This window comes from Xenopus laevis, chromosome 3L (genome assembly GCF_017654675.1).
Source record: "Xenopus laevis strain J_2021 chromosome 3L, Xenopus_laevis_v10.1, whole genome shotgun sequence".
Taxonomy (NCBI): domain Eukaryota; kingdom Metazoa; phylum Chordata; class Amphibia; order Anura; family Pipidae; genus Xenopus; species Xenopus laevis.
Genome location: NC_054375.1, coordinates 135,069,018 through 135,093,527, shown reverse-complemented (window position 1 = coordinate 135,093,527; position 24,510 = coordinate 135,069,018). Strand labels below are relative to the sequence as shown.

The window sequence follows — 24,510 nt, the reverse complement described above, 5'->3', positions numbered from 1 at the left end:
GAAAAGCAGGAAGTAGTGTTCTGGCTATTATGTTACACATCCAGCCTTTATACATTACATTTTTGGTTAACTAACTATATTAGAAACATTATTTATTTTGCACAGCCTATTTACCCAGTTTTTATTTTTACACTAAACTGTTCCTTTAAGCACAATTCTCCTTCATTTAATACATCCATGGGTGCATGTAAGCAGAGCTGCCATTTTGTTTCTTAAAAAGCAAGAGCCTCTAGTTCAGAACAGTAAGGCAGGGGGCCTGAACCAACATCTCCCAGCATTCTTAAGGTGGCCATAGACACACAGATCGGATCGTACGAATCGACATCGTGTGGCGTGTTTGGTCAGGTTTGATTTTGACCCGACCGATCCCGCCGGAGCTCATGGCACATCGTAATCTGATCGTTCGGCCATACGGCCGAACAATCAGATTACCCCCAATATAGCCATGCCTGTTAATGGCATATCGGGGAAAGATCCGCTCGTTTGGCAACATCGCCAAACGAGCGGATCTTTGCATCTATGGCCACCTTTAGCCAGCATAGCAGCTGCAGGCAATAACTGTGATCCTTCCTGTATGCCAGAATAATCCAACCTATGACCGATTAGCTGGTGCTCCTATAATTCATCTTTAAGAAATGCTGGCGGCTGTAGATGGATTTCCCTGCTGTAGACTATTCCGTGACCTAAGATCTAACTTATTATATATTTTTTTGAATGTACAGTGAAGACTATTTTTTCCCTTCTACTTTTTATTCTATTTGCTACATTATTCTGCCCAGTATTAGTTTTAGCATACGTCTAGGAATAAATGCTAAGTTATTATTATTATTACAATTGTTCTCAATGCCTTTTGCAGCCCTGACTCTGCATATTGAAGCAGCTCACTGCTGCACAGGAGGGGGGATAATCAAGGACGGGCATGGGGAGGAGGACAGCCCTTTCCTTTCACACAGTGCCTGCTTTATACTTGAATTATTATAGCTTCCCTCCCCCCCCCCCCCATTGTTGGGGAAATAAAACTGTTCGTAAGCACAGATCTGTGTTATTGTTTGATAAAAAAATAGAAATAAAGTGAAAAAAGAAGAGACAGATGGCCCAGAAGGTAGTGATGTCATGTTGTTAGCACATGATGTCATGAACGACAAAAACAAATAGTAACGAATGCAACAAAGAAACAACTCCTCAACATGGGGAGGGGATGAGATTGGAGTGTCATTCATAGAAACTTAGAAGGTGTATTGAAACTGCTTCAGGGTATACTACCAGCAGGGTGAGCCACATTAGTTCAGGCTTGCACCCAAAGGCCTGCAATTTGTTACATCGGATTTCTATGATGTACTGCCCCACAGAGGCAAAATAAGGGAAATAAGATAATGTATATGCACATTAAGGATTAAATAAGTGCTGCGGCAACTGAATTATATTTAGTGACAGGATTCCCATACTGGATTTCTCTATCAGCCCATGCACTTTAAATATAAACTAGCACCCCCTATCTACTCACTAGAATACTGTACTTGGTGCAGGCCAACACATAGTTAATTCCACCTCTAAGCGGCACATGCTTAGAATGACAAAGCCACTGGACTGCTAGCCTGTGGGCAGCCTTCCTGCAATAAGTCCTAAAGCTCCCCTCTCAGCCCCAATGCAACACAGTTCTCAAAATAATTCTTCCCCTCTACTTGGAGTCTTCCAAAATATGGTTTCCATCTTGTTTGGTGTGACCAAGGGCTCTGCTCACCATTCTCTTTGCCACAGAAGAATCTGTCTGGGGTCTCTCCTTGGTGGAATGAAACTCTGTTGAGAATAAAATTGTGACAGATAAAACCTTTAAAGGGGCTGTTCACCTTTAAATTAAGTTTTAGTATGTATGATGTAGAGAGCGATATTCTTAAACAATTTGTAATTCATGTTCATATTTTATTTGTGGTTTCTGAGATATTTAGCTTTTTATTCAGCAGCTGTACAGTTTGCAATTTCAGCAATCTGGTTGCTATGGTCCAAATTACCCTAGCAACGATGCATTGATTTGAATAAGAGACTGGAATATGAATAGGAGAGGCCTGAATAGAAAGATGACCAATTAAAAGTAAAACGTTATTTTAGATGGTGTGAGTGACCCCCATTTGAAAACTGGAAAGAGTCAGAGGAAAAAGGCAAATAATTCAAAAACTATAAAAATGAAATAATGAAGGTCAATTAAATAGTTGCTTAGAAATAGCCATTCTAAAACATACTAAATGTTAATTAAAAAGTGAAGCACCCCTTTAATTTATACTCTGTCCCTTAACCTAGTGAGAGCATTTCACTTGGGTATGTTGACTATCAGAGCTGTTTGCCTGCAGGTAGGTAACAAAACTTTATACACTATTGAGCAGGGCCCTCTTTAACAACTATCCCAGTGATCCCCAACCAGTTCAGGTTCTGGAGTAACATGTTGCTCTCCAACCCCTTGGATTTTGCTCCCAGTGGTCTCAGAGCAGCTGCTTATTTTTAAATCCCAGGCTTGGAAGCAAGTTTGGGTTGCATAAAAACCAGGTGTACTGCCAAACAGAGCCTCCTATAGGCTGCCAGTCCACATAGGGGCTACTAATAGCCAATTACAGCCCATATCTGGCACACCAAGAAACTTATTGCATGCTTATGTTGCTTTTTAACTATTTTTGTACATTTGAATGTGGCTCACGGGTAAAAAAAAAAAAAAAAAAGAGTTGGGGATCCCTGAACTATCCCCTCCACTTCCAGGGTTTAGTCTCCTTAGAACAGTGATCCCAAACCAGTAGCTCGTGAGTAACATGTTGCTCCCCAACCCATTGGATGTTGCTCTCAGTGGCCTCAGAGCAGGTGCTTATTTTTGAATTTTGGTTGTATAAAAACCAAGTGTACTGCCAAACAGAGGCTCCTGCAGGCTGCCAGTCCATATGGGCTACCAATAGTCAATCACAGCCCTTATTTGGCACCACCCAGGAACATTTTTCATGCTTGTGTTGCTCCCCAACTCTTTTAACATCTGAATGTTGCTCACGGTTGAAAAAAGTTGGGGATCCCTGCCTTAGAATAACACACTGACCATTACTATTTGCCACACTAGAAATTATTCCCAGAAACAGAAGTTGAACCAACTGAAAGAGCTGATGGCATTTTTCCCAATGTATCCTTGCTGGCTTTAAAAAGCTTCCCCTGGTAGCCACAATATCTTCAACCTGCTTTAGCCTTCCCATAGTAATCAATGCAGTGTGGAGACTCTCCAGCTGGCCCTTTGTCTGGTCCAAGCCCTCTCCATGTCTATGTGAAAGAAACCCCTTAAGCGTGAAGGACAGACAGTCCAACCTCTGTAAGTACTGGGGCAGAATGAATTGAAATACTTGTGGGAGAAGGGGGCTCTAGTGGGCACCAAAGAAAATAGACCATTTTTTGAATCAAAACCCATGATTATGGCCAGGATAATGAGAACGGACTTTATTCCCACCCTTCCCAACCCATCTCCTCCTACCTGCATGGACAGTTGGGACTTTGCTATGGTAATGACGTATTGACATGGCAGTAATGCCTATTGTTATTTGACTGATCTGTTACAGTTTTTTCATTGGAACAAACAAACAAACAAACATTCTCTCTAACTCGCCTGGTGCAATGTAGGGATGTTTTTATATACTATGAGCACATGCAGAAGTGTGTCTACAGCAGATGTACATTATCCAAGAATATACTGCATGCACATCTGGTACATAGCACATTAATCTCACCTGCACATTCATGCGCCTTCATTTTCGACTGGTGGCACCCCTGGGACAGTGGGCGGAACTTCATGCCTGGATATGACCTACAGGAGGCAGAATATGCTGTAAAAGAGAGAGGGAAAGCAAGCGTTACATAAAAGCATTGTTACAAAATCCACAGATAAGTCTGAAAAGGGAAACTGGGTTACTCCTTGATGGAGTAAAGGAACAAAACATAAATCAACACATTTGTCTGTATGGCAAACCCACCCTCTCAGTTAAAATGCACTTCCACTTTCTTAAAGGAATAGCAACACTAAAAAATCCATTTAATTAAAATATAATGTACTGTTACAACTGGTGTGTTTGCTTCAGAAACTCTACTATAGTTGTTATAAACAAGCTGCTGTGTAGCCATGGGGGCAGCCATTCAAAGCTGGAAAAGGGAGAAAAGACAGATAACAGATAAGCTCTGTAGTATACAATGATATTCTTCAGAATGTATCTGTTATCAACTGTGTATCCTGTGCTTGAATGGCTGCCCCCATGGCTACACAGCAGTTTGTTTATATAAACAATAGTAGTCTTACTGAAGCAAACATCAGTTTTACCAGTGCAGGGCAACTGTCCCTTTAAATTAGTGCAGAGTGAGTCATCTGCCAAGCACTGCAAATTCCCTGGGAAATCCCTCCCTTGGCTGCCCACCCCACACATCATAAAGTCAATCTATTTTTAGGGGCAAACTCAGTGATTTCTCTGTATTTCTAGAAGTGCAAGCTATGTAGTTAGCAAGCAAACAATGTGTGAGATAGAGGGGAAGGCAAATGAATGACAGGTTGTATAAGATAAGTAATTACTAGCTATAGGGAGGTTATACTGCCACATTATGGGTCACAGGGGGGCCTTACCTTGAATAGTGTTCACTTTAGGCAACATTCAGATATTTAGAAGGCCATCGCCTTCTAACACTTTAGTCAACACTCTAACCACTCATTCTGTGATTTTCCCTGACTGATGAGACTATTCATGTCAAGCAGAATCAACTTGAACGTCAATAATTATGTGGTTCTGTGTTACTATCTGCTGTAGATACAGCTTATATATTAGGATTTAAAGGGCTTTTAACTTTTAGTACGATGTAGAGAGAGTGATATTCTGGGGCCATTTGCTAATGGTTTTCATTTTTTATTATTTGCGGTTTTGAGTTGAGCAGCTCTCCAGTTTGCAGTTTCAGCAATCTGGTCGCTAGGGTTCCAATTACCCTAGCAACCAAACATTGATTTAAATAAGAGATTGGGATGTGAATAGAAAGATGAGTAAGGGCAGAACTCCACAGTGCAATGTGATCCGATGCAACGCACTGCGAGGAAATGCAGGCGACCAGTTGGAGGTGCCGAATATAATGTGAGTTATAGAAACATCACAGCTACAAATGACATGCATCTGACTGTCGGATGAAGACACAGCGTGCATCGTTCACATCCATCGTGTCGTATGCATGTAGTTTGTAGCTTGGATGTTTCTATAACTTACATTATATTCGGCGCCTCCGACTGGTCGCCTGCGTTTCCTCACAACACGACCAAGTGCACCGCATCGCTTCGTGGAGTTCATGCCTTATACAAAGTAGCAATAACAATACATTTGTAGGCTCAAAGACCATTTGCTTTTTGAAAGGGGTCAGTGATCCCATTTAAAAGCTGGAAAGAGTCAAAAGAAAAAAGGCAGAAGAGAGATGCATGTGCAGTAGAATGAAATAGACGACGTCATTAAAATTTAGCTTTTCGCTCTACTGCGCATGCGCAGCCACGAGAAGAAAGAAGTCACAAGACGATCGCTCCGTAGTGCTCACTGATAGAATCCCGGCCGGTGCAGCTTTCTTCTATAGGTGCACAGGCCCGGGGGATTCAGCTAAGTAAATTAAATCACTTGGTGGTGCCTAACTTTTGGCACCCCTAAGTAAAAATACCTTTCCTTCTCCTTTAAGAGGAAGTTGAATGCTCAAGTTTTAAAGTGGTTGACCTCCTCCCCGTGACGTGCTTACCACTAGAGAGTTATTTGCTATGAAGAACCGTTAGTGCTCACCTTGTCAATTTTTATAAGGGTCTAGAACAATTAGGCCACATCTTGTGACTCACTCAATGTAGCACAGGTAGAACTAATATTAACGTGGATTCTCCTCCTTGTTCATATGCCAAGCCTTCCATTAAAACAATAGGTGCAATAAAGAAGAGCGCAGCAGATTTTTAGAATAACGCATAAAGAATACTTTACCATCTTCAGGGCTGGAGAATATTCCCAAGGCGTGCATCTGATCCACCCATTGCAATTGGAACCCTCGATCCCTATAAGAAAAATGCAGGACTAATAAATTTCTTCCCCAACATAAAAAGCTTATTGTTATGGGTGATTCCAATCATTCGGAGCAAACATTTGACAGGTTGTAATAAAACATTACTTTAAAGGGATACTGTCATGGGAAAACATTTTTTTCCAAAATGAATCAGTTAATAGTGCTGCTCCAGCAGAATTCTGCACTGAAATCCATTTCTCAAACGAGCAAACAGGTTTTTTTATATTCAATTTTGAAATCTGACATGGGGCTAGACATATTGTCAATTTCCCAGCTGCCCCAAGTCATGTGACTTGTGCTCTGATAAACTTCAATCACTCTTTACTGCTGTACTGCAAGTTGGAGTGATATCCCCCCTCCCCGGCAGCCAAACAAAAGAACAATGGGAAGGTAACAAGATAACAGCTCCCTAACACAAGATAACAGCTGCCTGGTAGATCTAAGAACAACACTCAATAGTAAAAACCCATGTCCCACTGAGACACATTCAGTTACATTGAGAAGGAAAAACAGTAGCCTGCCAGAAAGCATTTCTCTCCTAAAGTGCAGGCACAAGTCACATGACCAGGGGCAGCTGGGAAATTGACAAAATGTCTAGCCCCATGTCAGATTTCAAAATTGAATATAAAAAAATCTGTTTGCTCTTTTGAGAAATGGATTTCAGTGCAGAATTCTGCTGGAGTAGCACTATTAACTGATGTGTTTTGAAAAAAACATGTTTTCCGATGACAGGATCCCTTTAATATTTATTTTCTGTAAAGTGTGCCCTCTAGATGAACGGGATAGGATCTCTGGACAAGGAGAGCAGCTCCCAAGCATTTATCCCTGGACATATGTAAAATTGTATATATAGAAAGAACTTGTCAATTGCCTTTAATAACATTTGTCGCTCACAACTGATTCCACTGCTCTCTGTGGCTCACCTGTATTCAGTGAAAGGCTTCAGTAGATCTTCAGTGCGGAGCTCACGTGAGAAGCCATAAACCTCAATGACATGGCCAAATCTCCCATGGTCCGTCTGATCTTCGGCATACGCAGAAAAATCATTCAGGAGGGGCTGAATCTGCACATCCTTCTCACTGACGTTGGCAATGATCTGACAGAGAATAGGTTGGGATTATAAAGAGACTGAAGTGCCTCATAGTGGTGTATAGATATAACTATTTCACAGTGATGTGTGTATCACCAGTAAATCAGCTTAAAGATGTCACATTTAAATTAAATGCTAGTATGACGTAGAGAGTGATAATTTGCCATTGGTTTTCACTTTTTATTATTTGTGGTTTTTGAGTTATTTAGCTTTTTATTCAGCAGCTCTCCAGTTTGCAATTTCAGCAACCTGGTTGCTAGGGTCCAAATTACCATAGCAGCCATGCACTGATTTGAAAAAGAGACTGGAATATGAATAGGAGAGGGACTGAATAGAAAGAGGAGTAATAAACAATAACAATAAATGTGTAGCCTTACAAAGCATTTGTTCCTTTTGAAAGCTGGAAAGAGTGAGAAGACAAATAATCAAGAAAGTATAAAAAATAGAGACCAATTGAAGTTGCTTAGAATTGACCATTTTATAATATACTATTAGTGAACCACCCCTTTAAAGTGACAGTATGCGCCCCTTTTCAAATGGGGCGGAATAAATAGGGCATGTGCTGAACATACTTTTTGCCTATTGTTTTAATTAAGAAATATCTATGGTTTTTGTTATTTCTGGTACTAAACAAGAATATAAACCCAGTTTTACTTTAGTACTTCCTGATCTTGAAGAACTTCAAAGGAGCTGAGAAAATGAATTACCGGTCCATGGAGAAGCCCCAATCATGAGCTGCTCAAAGGCTGTTGTTTAGAGAAGAGACGGGTTTGTTTGTTCAAAGGTAGATAGGGAGGTCTGAACTAATCGCCCTTTTTATAAAGGAAGGGGTGGGGTAAGGTCATTGAAAACTAAATATGGATTTATCTAACTTAAATCAATAGGCAGAATCTAATTTCAGCACAAGAGCTATTTATTGTATTCATTTTTACAAAAATGTTTTTAGGTGTTTGTTGTGAGTTTCAGTAGCTTAGCATGTCACACTAAACACTTTTGTGCCTTTAAAACTTTGGGAAAGACAAATTTTCCCACAAGCTTATGTTGAAATTGCTCAGTCAGGCCCCTCTGATTCCTCTAATGTTTGCAAAGACCGCTTCCTCCCTTTAATAACTTATTGACGTCAGTATAAAAGAGCACCAAACACTACCTAAGCTCACCACTGGGTTGCAGTGCAGCATCAGGAATTACAGAAAGAGTCACAAAAAATTAAACATTTCACAAACTCTATGTCTGATAAAAAGAACTCATATTGCAGCTTTACAAAATCCTATTTTACATCCATCAACTCCATCTGGTAGAGCAGTCACCTTCTAGAATCTTGAACCGGATAAAATAATAGATGGCAATTTATTAAAAAAATCTTTGGCAGTAGCAGGTATATTCTTTAAATAACGATCTGCATTTATACATAGAAATTGGGGCTGCCAAATTGTGTAAGGGGATGTTCAGCTTCAGAGAAATAGGGCCACCATCTGGGAGGCACAGTTGTACAGCTCCCAGTGGATTATAAATTTAAAAGTGGACCAGGCCATGCCGCACTTCCAGGAACCCGAATCTGCAGAGAGCCGAACCTGCTGCAAGAGCTGAAGTCACAGAATGGAGCTGAAGCTGCTGAAAGGGACCCAAGGCCACTGAAGAAAGCCAAAGAAGCTGTTGTCGCTTCAAGGTCAGTGGTCTCTTTTTATTTTTTTAATAAACTATTATGGGGACCCTGGCCACCAATTGATTTTCTTTAACTTTGTGGGGGAAGCCTGTCCATTTTTTTTTACTTCTGTAGGAAGCCCTTGCCATCAATGTTTTTTTTTTTTAACCTATAGGGGGACCCTGGCCCCCAATGGTTGTTTTTCAACCAAAGGATTAAACAAAATGGCTTTTATTTGTACATTAGAAATGCAAATTCTAAAACCAAGTGCAATTTAGGTTAGAGCAGGAACCTACCTTGAAGTGTTGGCAGGCTTAAAAATCCCTTTGCCAAAATATCCTGTTCAGAGCTCATGTCTATGTGGCCTTTTTAATGTGGTGGGGTCCAGAAAATGTTGTTGTTGTACGGGACCCCATGATTTCTGGTGGTGGCTCTACAGATGAATGTCTGAATTTGAACAGCCAGTGTCATTACAAATTTTTTTTCTAAAAGATCTTTGTTTTAAAAAGCTAAGCTGCTGTCGATTTTGACTCCAACTGCTCCAGTAAAACAGAAATTAAGTATATTCTAGAATGTCCTATTGTACCAACTATTAAATTGACCTTCATTATTTTTTATAGTTTCTTAATTATTCTTCATCTTCATTCTGGTCTTTAAATGGGGATCACTGACCACGGCAGCAAAAACCTATTGCTCTGTGAGGCTTCAATTTTATTCTGTTATTTTTTTTATTTTTATTTTATTTTATTACTCATTTTGCTATTCAGGCCCTCTCCTATTTATCTTCTAGTCTCTAATTCAATCCGCTGTCTGGTTCCTAGGGTAAATTGTAGGGAACACTGGAAACCAATGGTTATCTTTTGACCAAGAGATTAATCCAAATGGCTCTTATTTGTACGAGAAATGCAAATTCTAAAAGGAAGTGCAATTTAGGTTACCATAGATGTCTGCTTAAAAAGTCTACCTTGGTGTGATGGCAGGTTTAAAAATCCTTTGGCCAAAAGTTACTGCTCAGAGCAGTGTGACCTTTTTTTTTACTGTGGGGTGGGTGGATGATGCGCCAGAAAATGTTGTCGTATGGGACCCCATCTGATGGCGGCCCTGCAGATAAATGTTTGAATGTGAACAGCCAGTGTCATTACTATTCCATAAATGATTTATGTCTATATGCTAGTTAAAGGTAAGATATAAATACACCTTTATTCCACTTACTTCTTTTAGTATTTGCTGTAATATTCCTGGTTCTTCTGGTGATCGGTCATTTGTTGCTGGCTCAGCCCTCCCCTTCTCTTGTGCATCACCCTGTCTGTATGTGTCACACAGTGGAGACTTTTCCTCTTCACTTATTCTAGTGCAGATGTCAGTTTTTTTATCTTGGGCAAAAGGATTGCTCTCTCCTTTATCTTCCCCCTGGACACTTCCGGCTCCTCTGTTGTCATTGTCGTTAGCTTCTGAGGGTCCAGGAACATCCTTGCATTCTGCAAGAGACCCCTCCATTCTATCCTCTGGGCCCTCACAGAGCAGCACTTTCCCTGGCTCTCTAAAGCGTTCTTCAGAAGCACTTTCTGGGCTCACCAAATCTGAAAGTGGTATCAGAGCACCCATTTTTTGACCTTCCTCAGTGGGGGCTATTATTTGTAATTCTGTACTTCTGGGTTCACACAACTCTGACTTCTTTGTGGCACTCACATTTCCAGATATAGGTTGGTTTTCTTCCCCACGCTCAGATCTCAATGTCTGCAGGTCTTCTTCATTCTCTGTGTAAGTTTTCTCTTTCTGTTCCTCATCCTCTGGCCTCAAGTCTTTGACTTGCTCCATTGATTCTGTGCTCTTCTCCTCTGTAGTCTGTAATGTTGATTTCATTTCTGCCTCATCCTCTAAGATCATTTTCTTCTCTGTCTCAACAGATCCTTCTCCTAACTTATATTTCTCACCCTCACTCTCTTCACATGTCAAAAGTACACCCACAGGCTTCTCAGTATCTTCCCTTTTCTCTTCTGCCTTCAGTGATTTTCTGTTCATGTCCCCTGCCATGTTCTCTCTTCCTCCAAATCTTCCCCTCGGCGCATATAAAGCTTGGTCTGGTCTCCTATTCTTTGGCCTCCAGCCTGCTCTTCCCTTTCCCATTTTGTTGGCAACATAGCTCCTTTCGCATTTTTTGGGCCTGGTTTCTTCTTCTTGGGTAGGAAGCCTGTCAATGACAAAGATATTATACAATGAAGGTTACTCAGTTAAACATCTTCAGTTTAATATATATATGCTGAACTTTCCCACCCAATCTAGGAATGACATAATGACATTAAGCTGAATATATACAAGTATATTATATTCAGGTACTTTTAGAGTGCTTTTTTGCAAATACTACTGTTTACCTGATGCTGGTGTAGCAAATAACGGTACGTCTCTGCCAGCCCTCTCCCACAGAAAAGCTGCTCAGTGCAGTATGAGACTCTGTTAGCCGATGAATGATGTACCTCAGCCGACTGGATACTGGCGGAAACAGAAGAACCCTGCAGAGACACCCACAAAAGTTCAAAGAACAGGAGAGATGACAGAAAATACTAACCCTGGTTGCATAAGGTACTCTACTTTACAGTCAGACTCTTGCCAAAGAAGAGGACAGCACAAGTACACTTTTATTATTCTCATACCAAGGAAGATCCAAGTGCAATTACTTAATCTAAATGAGAGGCTGCACTATGGGGAATGGCTGATGTCTGAAGCCTCTGAAATCTTGCTGAGTGAGACTCCATCATGAAAAGAGATAAAACAAAAATCATATGTTCTAAAGAGGAGCACTGCAGTGAGAATACATTAGTCACAGCTCTTTAGAGCATGTATTTGGCATTTGTGAGGCATTTCATAGGCACACACATCTGCTTTTTTGGTTGAGATGAAATCTGGCCTATTTGCCGTCCGTGGGGAAGAGGCTCTGTACTCCCAGATGAAAATCTCAGCCAGAGACTGATACATCTAGGTTAAATTTCTTCATGGGGTATATCTTACTCATCACAAGATTGCAACAGTATAACACGGTGCACCACATGTCTGTCCTTAATGGCTTAATAATGTGGGTACCAATAACAATGTTTTCTGGGAGTGCCCCCTGATATGGGGATTCCGGTGGGAAGTGTTGACCAGGGCTGTGAAGTCGGTACATGAATCCTAAACTCCTCAGTTTATGGTATCGCCGACTCAGACTCATCTGTTTTTAAAGGGACAGTAACACAGAGTGTATCAAAATAATTCAAATATTATGTACGGTTTCCCTGCACTATTAAAACTGCCCCATGGCTACACAGCAGCTTATTTATATAAACTATTTTAGTGTCTCTGAAGCAAACACACCAGTTTTACCAGTGCAAGGTAGCAGTATATTATATGTTAATTATTTGAAGCCGCTTTCATTTTTTTGGTGTTACTGTTCCTTTAATATACCAATGTATTTTCCAAGTTGATTGAAATAATTTGCCATCTGTCTGAAACGGAGACCAAAAAAGTACATTTTGCAATAGTATTACTATTGTTCCTTAACAAAACTTATGCACCAACCTTATTTGATCAAAGACAAGAACCTTAGTCTCCAGAATCAGACAGTGAACCTCTTTTTTGTTTTAAGTTATATTAAATTTAATGAAAGCTACAGAGGTCTGGTGCATAAGTATTTATTTGGAAAAAAGCTACACACTTGTTCTTGTCTAAAACTATTTTTTAGTTTTAAGCCTCAGCCCTGTAGACTGTATACTGGTTTGCATGTATGTGTAATTTCACAAGAAAAATTCTGGGCAACCTAAGGAAATTGTGACTATTTCATGTACTTGTACAATTTTCATTAAAAATTGTCATACGCCAAGTCAGAATGTCTTAGGTGATATTTTTTTGCATATAGCGTGAACGCCTTCTTAAGTTCATTTGTCAATATGCTCTTACAATTCAAAACAGGTTATCGCAGATGGGGGATGTAGGTATTAGCACTGGCCTAGCCACACACCAGTAAGTATTCATGAAACAATTGAAGAGCCAATACCTTGAATGTAGCAAACGGGACAATCCCAAATTTATTAGAACGTGCTCCAGACACTCTACACACAATCAAAGTTTTGTACAGTTTCACAGTCTCAGTATCACTGAGGAAAGGACACGTGGTCCCGAAACGGTTGATTGTGTGTAAAGTGTCTGGAGCATCATGTAATAAATTTTGGATCACCCAGTTTGCTGCATTTAAGGTATTGGCTTTTCAAATGTTTCAGGAATCTGGTCTTACAAAACTGCTCCACTATGTTGATATGTTTGAATCAAAATGAATAAACAAATGCATAGGTAAGAGTAGTGTCATCTGTCTGAGAGATTGTAAGCTCTGTGGTAGTAGAGGGCTGGAACTAAGGCTAGTCAAAAGAGGCATGTGCCTAGGGTGCAACTGTGTGGGGAGGGGTTTTAGGCACATACCTCTAGTTGCCTTTGGCACCCTCACCTTATGTCTTGTACTGAGGCAGTGAAATGAAAAAGCATTTACAGAGGGTTGTAGAAGAGAGATGTATATTTTGTAAAGCCCTGTGTTTTGTTATGGTGCCATGGGTGAGCCAAGCCGTGTATATTCGGATTATTAAGAATTTAGGTGTTTCTTATGGAAACAATGTGGGCTACCTTAAAGGCCCAGAAGTCAGCACTTTTACAGCAAAACCCAGAGTTTGCCTCATAATGCTGCCATATTTGTGATGGCCTCATGACGTACTCACTTTTTCAGGTCTCCTTGATGCATAAAGTTCTCCAGCTCAGTGGATATGAGCTGGTAAAAGTCATATTCAATCCCACCGAGGTAAACCCCATCGAGGCTTGGTTGCTCCAGGGTGCCGTCAAACAATGGAACTTGTTGGAAGAAACCTGAGGGGAGAGAGATTGTGTAAATAAGGGACAAAAGAAAACCTCAGTAGTTCTGAACATCATGGGGTGTACAGCCAGGCATACAGTAGATCTATAGAAGTAAAGCCAGGATTACTGTACAACATATTCTGAATAATAAAAAAAAAACAGCATGCACTTTCTATGCATTTGTCTCAAACTACATTCGTGGTACAACAGCCCTGTATTCAACTGCAGCTTGGTGCATTTTAAAAGCACCAAATCTTTACCAAAAAATTCTCAATTTTCCTAGATCTGAAATATTGGCAGCTTTCCCACTTTTGCCTAATCTTCTTCAAGCCCCAATAAATTCTCAATATTTACAGACTGCCGCTTGAAAAATAGATTCCGATTTCTAAAGTCACTTCTTTGTATGTATGACTTTATTTGTAAAGCAGGTAAATGGTAAATCCCCCCAATGGGGACCGAAACGTCGGTTGTGCATACGAGAGAGAGTGAGAGAGAGAGAGAGAGAGAGAGAGAGAGAGAGAGAGAGAGAGATTTGGCCAAACCTCCGAATTTTTGGCGAAAGATTCAGCCAATTACTGAACCAAATTTCAATTTGCATATGCAAATTAGGGGTGGGAAGGGGAAACCATTTTTTACTTCATTGTTTTGTGACAAAAAGTCTTTGCATATGCAAATTTGGATTCGGATTCAATTCGGCCGGGCAGAAGAATTCCGAATCCTGCTGAAAAAGGCAGAATCCTGAACCGAATCATATGTCATTAAATACCTGCACTCTGATGCATTTATTCTCGGGTGCACGGTCAATATTGGTTACATAATCTGCTTGGAATAAATGGTTCCTGGACCAGCACTGCCCTTCGTGTTATCTTTTTATTTCACATACATCAAATTCAATGATTTAATGTATGTGAAATAAAAAGATAACACGAAGATAAGTGCTGGTCTAGGAATCATTTTTCCAAGCAAATTATATATAGTATACACCGGGAAGACAAATCACATAATAAATATATACAGAATCCTGTGAGGACAAAAGAGCTTAAAGGACCAGTAACAGCAAAAAATTTTCTTAGTATGCAACGAAAAAAAGACGCAAACACATATTAGACTTTAAAACCTTAAGTCTTTATTAAGAAATTACTTACCGAAACTCCTCTTCAGAAACGGCGACAGGGCGACGATCCATTTCTCCTATAAGGAAGGCAGGGAGGAGAAATGGAGCGCAGCACAATGGATCACCGATCGCCGTTTCTGAAGAGGAGCGCAAGGGGAGTTTTGGTAAGTTGTTACTTAATAAAAGACTTAGAAACTTTAACGTTTAATATGTGTTCGTGTCTTTTTTTTGTAGCATACTTACAAATTTTTTAAAAAAAATTTTTTTGCTGTTACTGGTCCTTTAAGTGCAATGTGGTAAGAGACATAGTGGGAAGGAGGTCCCTGCCCAGTAGAGCTTACAGTCTTTGACTTATCGTCTGGTATTAACTACAGGTGTCAGCCGCGTACGGTTCTTCTTTGGCCATTTTAACCTTCCCAGCCGACTGCAAATGCACAGAGGGGAGTGCAGGGCTGGTGGGCAAGTTGTGAACACCCCGGTGATGTGACATCACAAGGCTAACGCCAAACAAGCCGTTCATACTGCCCAACTGTACCGTTTTTAGAAGTACAGTCCTCTTTTGAAAGCTCAACCCGCAGTCCCTCGTTTGTACTGGAAAGTCCCGTTTTTCTCTACACTGAACAGCCAGAAAAAGAAACAAAGTTTCTAACTTAATTGGCTTTCGGCAAAGAGCCCAGAACAGCCACAACTGCAGATAAGATACCTTTGTAACAGTTTTGAGATGAGCTAAAAAATTATTGTAACAATATAAGATAACAGGTCCCTTGGGAAAGTTAAGGTGGCCATACACGGGCCGATAAAAGCTGCCGACAGACCGTGTCGGCAGCTTATTGGCCCGTGTATGGGGGCCCCCGACGGGCTTCCCCGATCGAGATCTGGCCGAAAGTCGGCCAGATCTCGATCGGATGGGGTTAAAAATCCCGTCGGATCGCGGCCGCATCTGTTCGTTGATGCGGTCCCGCGATCCGACCGCCCGTTTGGTGAACGCTAGGATCCGATCGTTGGGCCCTAGGGCCCACGATCGGATCAGCCCGATATTGCCCACCTCAAGGTGGGCATATCGGAGGGAGATCCGCTCGTTTGGCGACGTCGCCAAACGAGCGGATCTATCCGTGTATGGCCACCTTTAGACTCACAGGTTAAAGGGAAAATCACCTTCATTAGCAAAACTGTAAAACACAGAACAATGTTCAAACTTTCATAACCTGCCAAATTGTGTAAAATGAACATGGTAATTAGGGGGGGTGGCCACACAAATGGGCGTGGCAACTCTTTGTCCCTCTTTGTATTTCCTAAATGTTGGGAGGTATGCAAACACCTAAAACACCCACTTTTCGACGTCATTATATCAGTTTGCAACGTAGTAGGTCAATAACCAACACCCCCAACTATTTTATGGGCTGATATCGTTATAATAACAAAGTAATTCAAGATGGGGCCATTGGCCTTGTTATTTGCAGCAGGAGAGAGAGAGAAATGACGGTATATATAAACATATATCCATAGACAAAAAGCGGCAAAGCTGACAATGTTACAGATGTAGGAAAATTGTTTTCGGCCATTAAAAAAACCTATCAGCCGCCGCTGCTGCAATGATACACACCAAAATCAAGCCCTCAATGTGCACAGCGACTCCTTCCGGGCAGCTCGTCCAGACGTCACAAGTCTCATCTCGCGAGACGGTGACGCAACACTGCACGTATTGAAGCGTCGTGACGTTGCCTGTAGCTTCGGGAGTGATTTGCGTTCAGATTTTGCATTTATCAGGGGAAATAAAGGCTTTATTGGTGCTTGACAACCATCATGTCCATTGTCCCTACAACACCAGCCCCCAATGTTTGACTGAGATTCATTTTTTCATTGGACAGCTCAATGGCTGTTATTTCATATATTTAATGTCAGCCACACATTGAATTCATAGATCCTGCATGGCGAGTTTAGCAAATTAACTTCCTGGCTACACATAAATCAGTTCAGTCTGCAGCATGTTTCTAAATTAATTGTTAATTAGCCATGCAGAATGTGAATTCAATATGTGGCTGAGACCTTAGGGTAGGGTTGCCACCTGGCTGGTATTTTACAGGCCTGGCCGGTAAAAGTGATGCTTGAGCCCAATTTTATTAATAGAGAAAAAAGATAGATATATAGGAAGGCCGGTATTTTTTTCCAGAAAAGGTGGCAACCCTATATTAGGGTCAGGGCACACAGGCATACCTCCCAACTGTCCCTTTTTCAGAGGGACAGTCCCTCTTTTGACAGCTCAACCAGCAGTCCCTCATTTGTACTGGAAAGTCCCTCTTTTCTCTGCACTGAACAGCCAGAAAAAGAAAACAGAAAATCAATACATACTTACCGAGATTTTCGTTTCCTGTACTGGAACATGGCAGTGGGCACTGTAGGGTTAATCCCTCCTGTCGCAGACGGAACAGGAACTTCCTAATGAATAAATTAACCTCCCTTCCCCCGCGCCGCCATCTTTTGATTTCTTGACTCCCCCAAAACGAGGGTTGGGAAGCTTTGCCCACTGCCATGTTCCAGTACAGGAAACGAAAATCTCGGTAAGTATGTATTGATTTTCTGTTTTCCTGTTACTTACACATGGCAGTGGGCACTGTAGGGACATACAGAAGCAGACAATACATGGGTGGGTTATGCCAAAGAAATTTTAATTATTTAGAGCACAGTTAAGAACTGCAGAGCCAAAATTAGAAAGACTCTTTGAGTAAACATCAAATTTGTAGTGTTTTATAAAGGTGTCCCACGAACTCCATACTGCTGCTTTGCAGATGTCTTCTGAAGTTACCTGGGCCCGGAGTGCCCAGGATGCAGCTGTACCTCTGGTTGAGTGTGCCTTCAGCTGAGAGGGTACTGTGTGGGACTGGTGTGAATATGCCATTCTGATGCATTCCTTTATCCAGTTAGACACCGTTTTTTTGGTAGGTTGATTACCTAGTCTTGTACCTTGAGTAATGATTAGCAACGAGTTAGTTTTCCTGATTTCCTTGGTTCTTCCAAGGTAGATTTTGAGGCATCTGACAATATCTAGAGAATGCCACTTCTCCTCTTCCAAGGAACTAGGGTTCTCAAAAAAGGTAGGTAGTATAATGTCTTGAGACATGTGAAACTTTGACACCACTTTTGGTGTAAATTCATCCAAAGTTCTTAATATCACTTTATCATTATAAAAAGTGATTTTGTCTGGTTCTGCTGATATAGCGTGAATTTCACTCACTCTTCTGGCAGATGTTATGGCAAGAAGAAACGCCAGCTTAATGTTAACCATTTTAAGAGGTACCTTGTCCAGAGGTTCAAAAGGAGTCTCTGTTAGGGCTTTCAGGACCAGACTTAAATCCCATGGGGGAACTTTGGTTTTAGATAAGGGTCTCGTTCTTTTTAGGGCTTGAACAAACCTTTTGATTAGTGGTCTGGAACTCCAGTTTATGCCTGAGAAATGCGAAATGGCCGTAATCTGGCCTTTGAGGGTCGAATTGCTCAATTTTAATTCCACTCCACTTTGTAAGAATTCCACTATTTGTAATTCGGAGTTCTGTGTGGGGAGTGTATTCCTGGTGGAACACCATTCTGAGAATTTTTCCCAGGTCTTGTAATATTTTTCAGTTGTAGAGTGTTTTTTGGCCGCTAGCAAGGTGGTGATTGAGCCTTCTGAAAGGCCTAGGGATCTCAGTTTCTCACTTTCAAACGCCAAGCCGTTAAAGCGAGTTTTTCTGGATAGGGATGGACCCGTGTCTGCTGAGTGAGGAGATCCTTTCTTCCTGGCAGTTTCCAGAAATTGCCTTTGGCCAGTCTGAGAAGTTGAGGGAACCACACTCGTCTTGGCCACCAGGGAGCAATCAGGATTACATTGGCTTGATCGTCCAGTATTTTCCTGATAACTTTCGGGATCAGTACTATTGGAGGGAATATGTACAACGGTCCCCAGTTCCAGGTTATTGAGAAAGCATCCGTCAAGGTGGCCTCTGGATCTTGTTTCCAAGAGCAAAATGTTTGCATTTTCTTGTTGAACCTGGACGCCATCAAGTCCATCTTGAAAGGACCCCATTTCTTCCAAATTGTTCTGAAAACTTGGTTGTTTAGTTCCCATTCTCCTTCCATTGGGGGAGATCTGCTTAATTTGTCTGCAATCTCGTTGTTTTTCCCCGGGATATGGATTGCTTTCAGATATAGTAAATTCTTTTCTACCCATGTAAGTATGGTCATGGTCAGGGATAAGAGGCTCCAGCATTTTGTTCCTCCTTGTTTCATGAGGTATCTGACCGCTGTTGTATTGTCTGATTTGATCAGAACTGCCTTCGATGATATTAGAGGAGTGAAGGCTAAGAGGCTCAGGTGGATTGCTTTTAACTCCCGCCAGTTGGATGATTTCTGACTCTCTTCTTTGTTCCACCAACCTTGTACTTTGTGTTCCCCCAGGTGGGCTCCCCATCCTGTACTGCTGGCATCTGTGGTAATTGTGATCCCATAATCTACCAAGAGGGGCATGGGGACTGACAGGTTCTCTGCTTGCGTCCACCAAGTTAGACTCTTCAATGTTTCTTTCCCCAAATAGATGAGTTGATCCTGCTCTTGCTTCCTGTTCCATTGGGACAGGAAATCGAACTGGAGAATCCTGGAGTGTAGCTGTGACCATTTGACACAGTCTATTGTGGAGATCATTTTCCCCAGTAACTTCTGGCAAATTATTGTTGTTGTAATAGGGTGGCGAATGAGTTGGTGTGTTTGTGAGATTAAGTCCTTCATTCTTACCTCTGGAAGGCTCAAGAGCATCTTTTTGGTATCCAAAATCGTGCCCAAATATTCCAGTCTCTGACTGGGGATGAGTATGGACTTTTCCTCGTTTATTTTCCAACCTAACTGTTCCAGGTAGCTTTGTACTATTATTAGATGAGTCTTCAAAGTTGCCACCGTCTGTGCTTTGAGAAGGATGTCGTCTAAATAGGCATAAATTTGGATTCCCTTGAGCCTCAGGTTTTCTAGTACTGGGGCTAGGATTTTTGTGAAAATCCTTGGAGCGGTTGCCAGCCCGAAAGGCATTGCTGCATACTGATAATGTTCTCCAAGAATTTTGAACCTTAGGAATCTTCTGTGAGCTTTCCAAATGGGTATATGTAAATAGGCGTCCCTTAGATCCAGCTTGACCATCCAATCTCCTTTGGATAGGGCTGCAGTGATTGATCTTAGGGTTTCCATTCTGAATGTAGGAATCTTCAGGTTTTTGTTGAGGTTTTTTAAGTTCAAAATAACTCTGTATTCGCCATTTACCTTTCTTCGTAGGAAAAGATGGGAGTAAATTCCCTTGAATCTTTGATCTGGGTGGACTTTTGAGATCACTTTGTTCCGCCATAAGTCTCTTATTATGAGTCGGAGATGTTTTGTGGCTTCTTTTGTTCTTGGTCTGTCTGATGAGATGAAAGAGTTGTGGGGTTTCCTTACAAATTCCATTTGATATCCTTTTGATACGACCTCCACCGCCCATTTGTCTCTTATGTTTTGAGCCCAAACTGTCTTGAAACTGTTCAATCTTCCTCCTAGATAAGACAGCTGGACTCTCGCACCTTCATGCTTTTTTGTCTGTTTTGGGCTCTCTTTTGTAACCCTGTGATTGGAAATTTTGGCTTCTGGATTTCCATTGCTTAGGGTTGTACTTTCCTGGTCTATATTGCCTTGCATCTCGAAAGGAGTTACGCTGATTTTTGTAGTTGAACCTTTTATCTCTTCTTTCTTGAGGTAGGAATGCAGATTTTCCAGCTGAGGCTTTAGAGATGATTTGATCCAAACTGGTTCCAAACAATAAGTCTCCCTTAAACGGTAAAGAGCACAAGTTGTGCTTTGATTGGGAATCTGCGTTCCAATGCCTCAGCCAGAGGGATCTTCTTGCCGCCACCGCGAGACCCATTGATCTGGCTGCCAATTTGACATTACTGAGTGAGGCTTCCGCAGAATAATCATTGCCAATTTTGATATCATGGAGCATTTCCAGAAGTTTGGATCTTTCTGTCCCTGTCTTGATGGCATTTTCCAGCTCATTTATCCAGATTTTATTAGCTCTGGTTGTTGTAGTATTAGCTACCTCAGCCTTACAAATAGCCCCCGTCAAGAGGTATAATTTCTTTAAGGTGGCGTCTTGCCTTCGTTCCATTGTGTCTTTGAGGGATACTCCCTCATCTACTGGTAATGTGGTTCTTCTGGCCACTCTGGTAATGGATGCGTCTACTTTGGGTATGTTATCCCATGTTTTCGCATCTTCCTCCGAGAAAGGAAACATTTTCTTAAATTTTTTGGAAAAGGTAATTTTCTTATCAGGTGTTTCCCACTCCGTTTCCATTGTTTTCTTAATAACCTCGTGCAGAGGAAATAAATGGTTTTTCTTCGCTGATGATTTAAACATTTTGTCACCTTTATTAGTTATAGATTCATCTCTTAGGTCTAGTGTCTTTCTAATTGCTTTGATTAGGGGCTCCACCATCTCTGGTGATATGTCTGATTCCTCTTCTGAGTCTGACTCCGAAATTTCACCTTCAGATACTGGGGAGATCGTTTCTCTAGGTCTGATACTTATGCTTTCATTTGTGCTATGTTGTTCTGCATTAAGGTTACTTAAGACTTTGTCCGTGACTTGTAAAACCATATTGGACATGGAATTGTTAAATGAATCTTTCATCCACTCCATTAGGTCTGAGAACTGTTTGGAGTTGACCCCCGCAGCCTCTTCCAGGCACTTTTTGCATAATCTTTTGTCTGGCAATGCTGCATGTCCACATGAGGAGCATTCATTTCTACTGGATTTCCTCCTTTGATCTTCCCTGATTGGAGAACTTCTGTAGAAAGGATAGTTTTATTAAAAATCTAGCACATCTCTTTAGTATTTGTGATTTTTTTAAACAAACCAAATACACTCACCCCCTTGAGCCTGAATATGAGCGTCTACAACTCATCACACCAGTCCCCTGTTGAAACAATAATTGTACTGGTGCTTAACCTTATCCTGTCCGTCATGAGGCTAATGCGTAAGTATAAGGGTGTCTACTTACAGTTAGTACACCTAATATCACTTGTGGCACAATCCAACTGTTTGGCAGCTTCACAATATCCTGGAGGGGGAGATAGAGACGCAGTATTTCTATTACACATACAGCAGCGTCTAATCCTTTTGGCGCGTTTGCTTTTGAATTTTTCGCGCCTGCGCATTACCTTTCTGCAGGTTGCGGTCATTCAGCGGTTTATTGCGCATGCGCCGATAACCGGCATTGCGACTTACTACACTGATCGGCAACGGATGGCCAAGGACTCGCCAGTCCCCCCAGAAACGCACACAAGCACAAAGGCTCGGTCCTGGAGCTTCAGCGCAGGAGATGTTTACCACGCTGGCACTTGTTGGGGGAGTGCAGGAAGAAAAAAGATGGCGGCGCGGGGGAAGGGAGGTTAATTTATTCATTAGGAAGTTCCTGTTCCGTCTGCGACAGGAGGGATTAACCCTACAGTGCCCACTGCCATGTGTAAGTAACAGGAAACAAAGTTTCTCACTTAATTGGCTTTTAGCAGAGAGCCCAGAACAGCTAACAGGTGCAAATAAGGTACTTTGTAACAAATTTGAGACACAAAAACACAGTTTAGATAAGGAGAAATATTTTCAAACTTTCATAACCTGCCAAATTTTGTAAAACAAACATGGTAATTAGGGGGTGTGGCCACAGAAAGGGTGTGGTCAAAAAATTGCTGCGCTACGTGCGAAAAAAAATTCTTTCTTTTTACTTCCAAAATGTTGGGAGGTATGCACAGGTAGATTCGGGGAGATTAGTCACCCGGCGACAAATCTCTTCTTTGGGATGACTAATCTCCCATGCCTTCCCGCCGGCCAAAATGTAAATTGCCAGCGGGATGGCACTCGGAGCAATTCGGTTTCCAAAGTTGCCTGACGAGGAAACTTAGGGACGACTTTGGAAAACGAATCACTCAGAGTGCCATACCGCCGCAATTTACATTTTAGCTGGCTGGGAGGCAGTTCAGGGAGATTAGTCTCTCCAAAGAAGAGGAGATTATATTCGCCGGGTGACCAATCTCGCGGAATCTACCTGGGTGCCCTGACCCTTAAAGGAGAAGGAAAGGCATTCTGCACTTGGGGGTTAGAGCCTCTTTTAATGTGACAGAAAAGGAAAAGAGTTTTCTGCCAAAAGAGGCAATTTAGTGACAGAACAAGGGTTGATTTAGGCAAAGAAAGGGTGAAAATCACCAAAGGTATCTTTACTCTGGTCCTAATAGCAACACGTTCAGGTTCCCTGCCGGTTCTGCAGCTGAAAGCAGCACGTCTAGGGATGGACAAAATATTTTGCTGTGACAAAACAACCAGAGACTGTAATGTGCAGTAAAGAAAGTGTTGCATGAAAAATGTCCATTGACTTCGGTGCGTCTGGCAATTTTTTTTGCCGATTCTCAAGGTTTCGGCAAAGTGAAACAGGTCAGAATGCTCATCACAATCCCAAAAGGGTGTCCGTAAGACTGGAGCTGGCAATGGTTTTTCCTGTTTAATTGAGATGTTAGACCACATCCGCTGTAGGCTACACTAACCCATACACAGATTATTTCAGTTATTTTGAGTTCTGGTGCAGTTTTTTAGTTTAGAGGATAAAATATTGGTTAATTTAGGAGAAGACAAAGGGTAAATTTAACCAAAAGTAATCATGGTCCCAGTGTTTTTTTGTGCAAACAAGAGACAGATTCTTCACAATTTAGGGACAGAAGTACTAATTTAGCAGAATACAGGATAGGATAATCGGTGAAGTTGAACAAAATTAATGTTTTTTTTTCCTCTGGCATAATATGATCCCTGTGTGAAAACTATAAGCAGATTTTTCACAATTTAGGGACCTATATGCTAATTTAAGAGAAGTATACCAACAGTAATGTATAGTTTTTAGAGTCTGTTTTTCACAGTGGTATGGAGGTTACCTTTTCAATTGTTGCAGGATTTCCTCTCATTCACCAACTAGTTTTCTTTGTAATGCTTTTTTTTTCTCTAAAATTTTCCAAAAAAATACTGTATGCTGTCCAATTTCTGTAATACCAAGGGCCAGAATTTTTCTGGCCTATGTGGTGGAGGGCCGCTAATGAAAGACTGTGTTGACCTCGCCCACTTTAAACCACGCCCATGTTATCACAAGGTATTTTAAAACCATGTCCACATTAATGGTGGTAGCACACCAAAAAATCAAATGGTTGGTGCTCACAGCAGGCATATCATGTGACACGTGTGAAATAAATTTAAGACATAATAGGAAATACCCCATAATTCCTATGCCTCCTGCTCTCCTGTGGATAGCACAGCATATGATTGACAAAGCACCCCCAGCATGATTATGAAACCCCTTAGGGACCCCCTTAAAAAGTATTTCCAAATGCTAACAAACCTCCACCAGGCTAACCTCCCATATGCAGAGCAGGACAGACAGAGTATGTCACACACAGGGAGCATAGGGCAGGCAGAGTATGGCGCACACAGGGAGCATAGGGCAGGCAGAGTATGGCACACACAGGGAGCATAGAGCAGGCAGAGTATGGCACACACAGGCAGAGTACGGCACATACAGGTAACATAGGGCAGGCAGAGTATGGCACACACAGGCAGAGTAGTGAAGGTAGAGTATGGCACACATAGGCAGAGTAGTGAAGGCAGAGTATGGCAGACACAGGTGGATTAGAGCAGCCAGA

General features: G+C 41.5%; 1 protein-coding gene across 1 annotated transcript; it reads right to left on the bottom strand.

Annotated features, from left to right (window-relative positions):
- Positions 1 to 1,093: 1,093 nt before the first annotated feature.
- LOC108711590 (R3H and coiled-coil domain-containing protein 1) lies at positions 1,094 to 16,542 on the bottom strand. The gene is made up of 8 exons (XM_018253472.2): positions 16,391 to 16,542; positions 13,541 to 13,685; positions 11,177 to 11,314; positions 10,017 to 10,995; positions 6,996 to 7,168; positions 5,994 to 6,064; positions 3,747 to 3,842; positions 1,094 to 1,797 (listed from the first exon to the last, which is right to left on the bottom strand). The coding sequence occupies exons 2-8, from the start codon at positions 13,561 to 13,563 to the stop codon at positions 1,679 to 1,681; spliced, it is 1,599 nt and encodes a 532-aa protein (XP_018108961.1). The 5' UTR covers positions 13,564 to 13,685; positions 16,391 to 16,542; the 3' UTR covers positions 1,094 to 1,678.
- Positions 16,543 to 24,510: the final 7,968 nt, after the last annotated feature.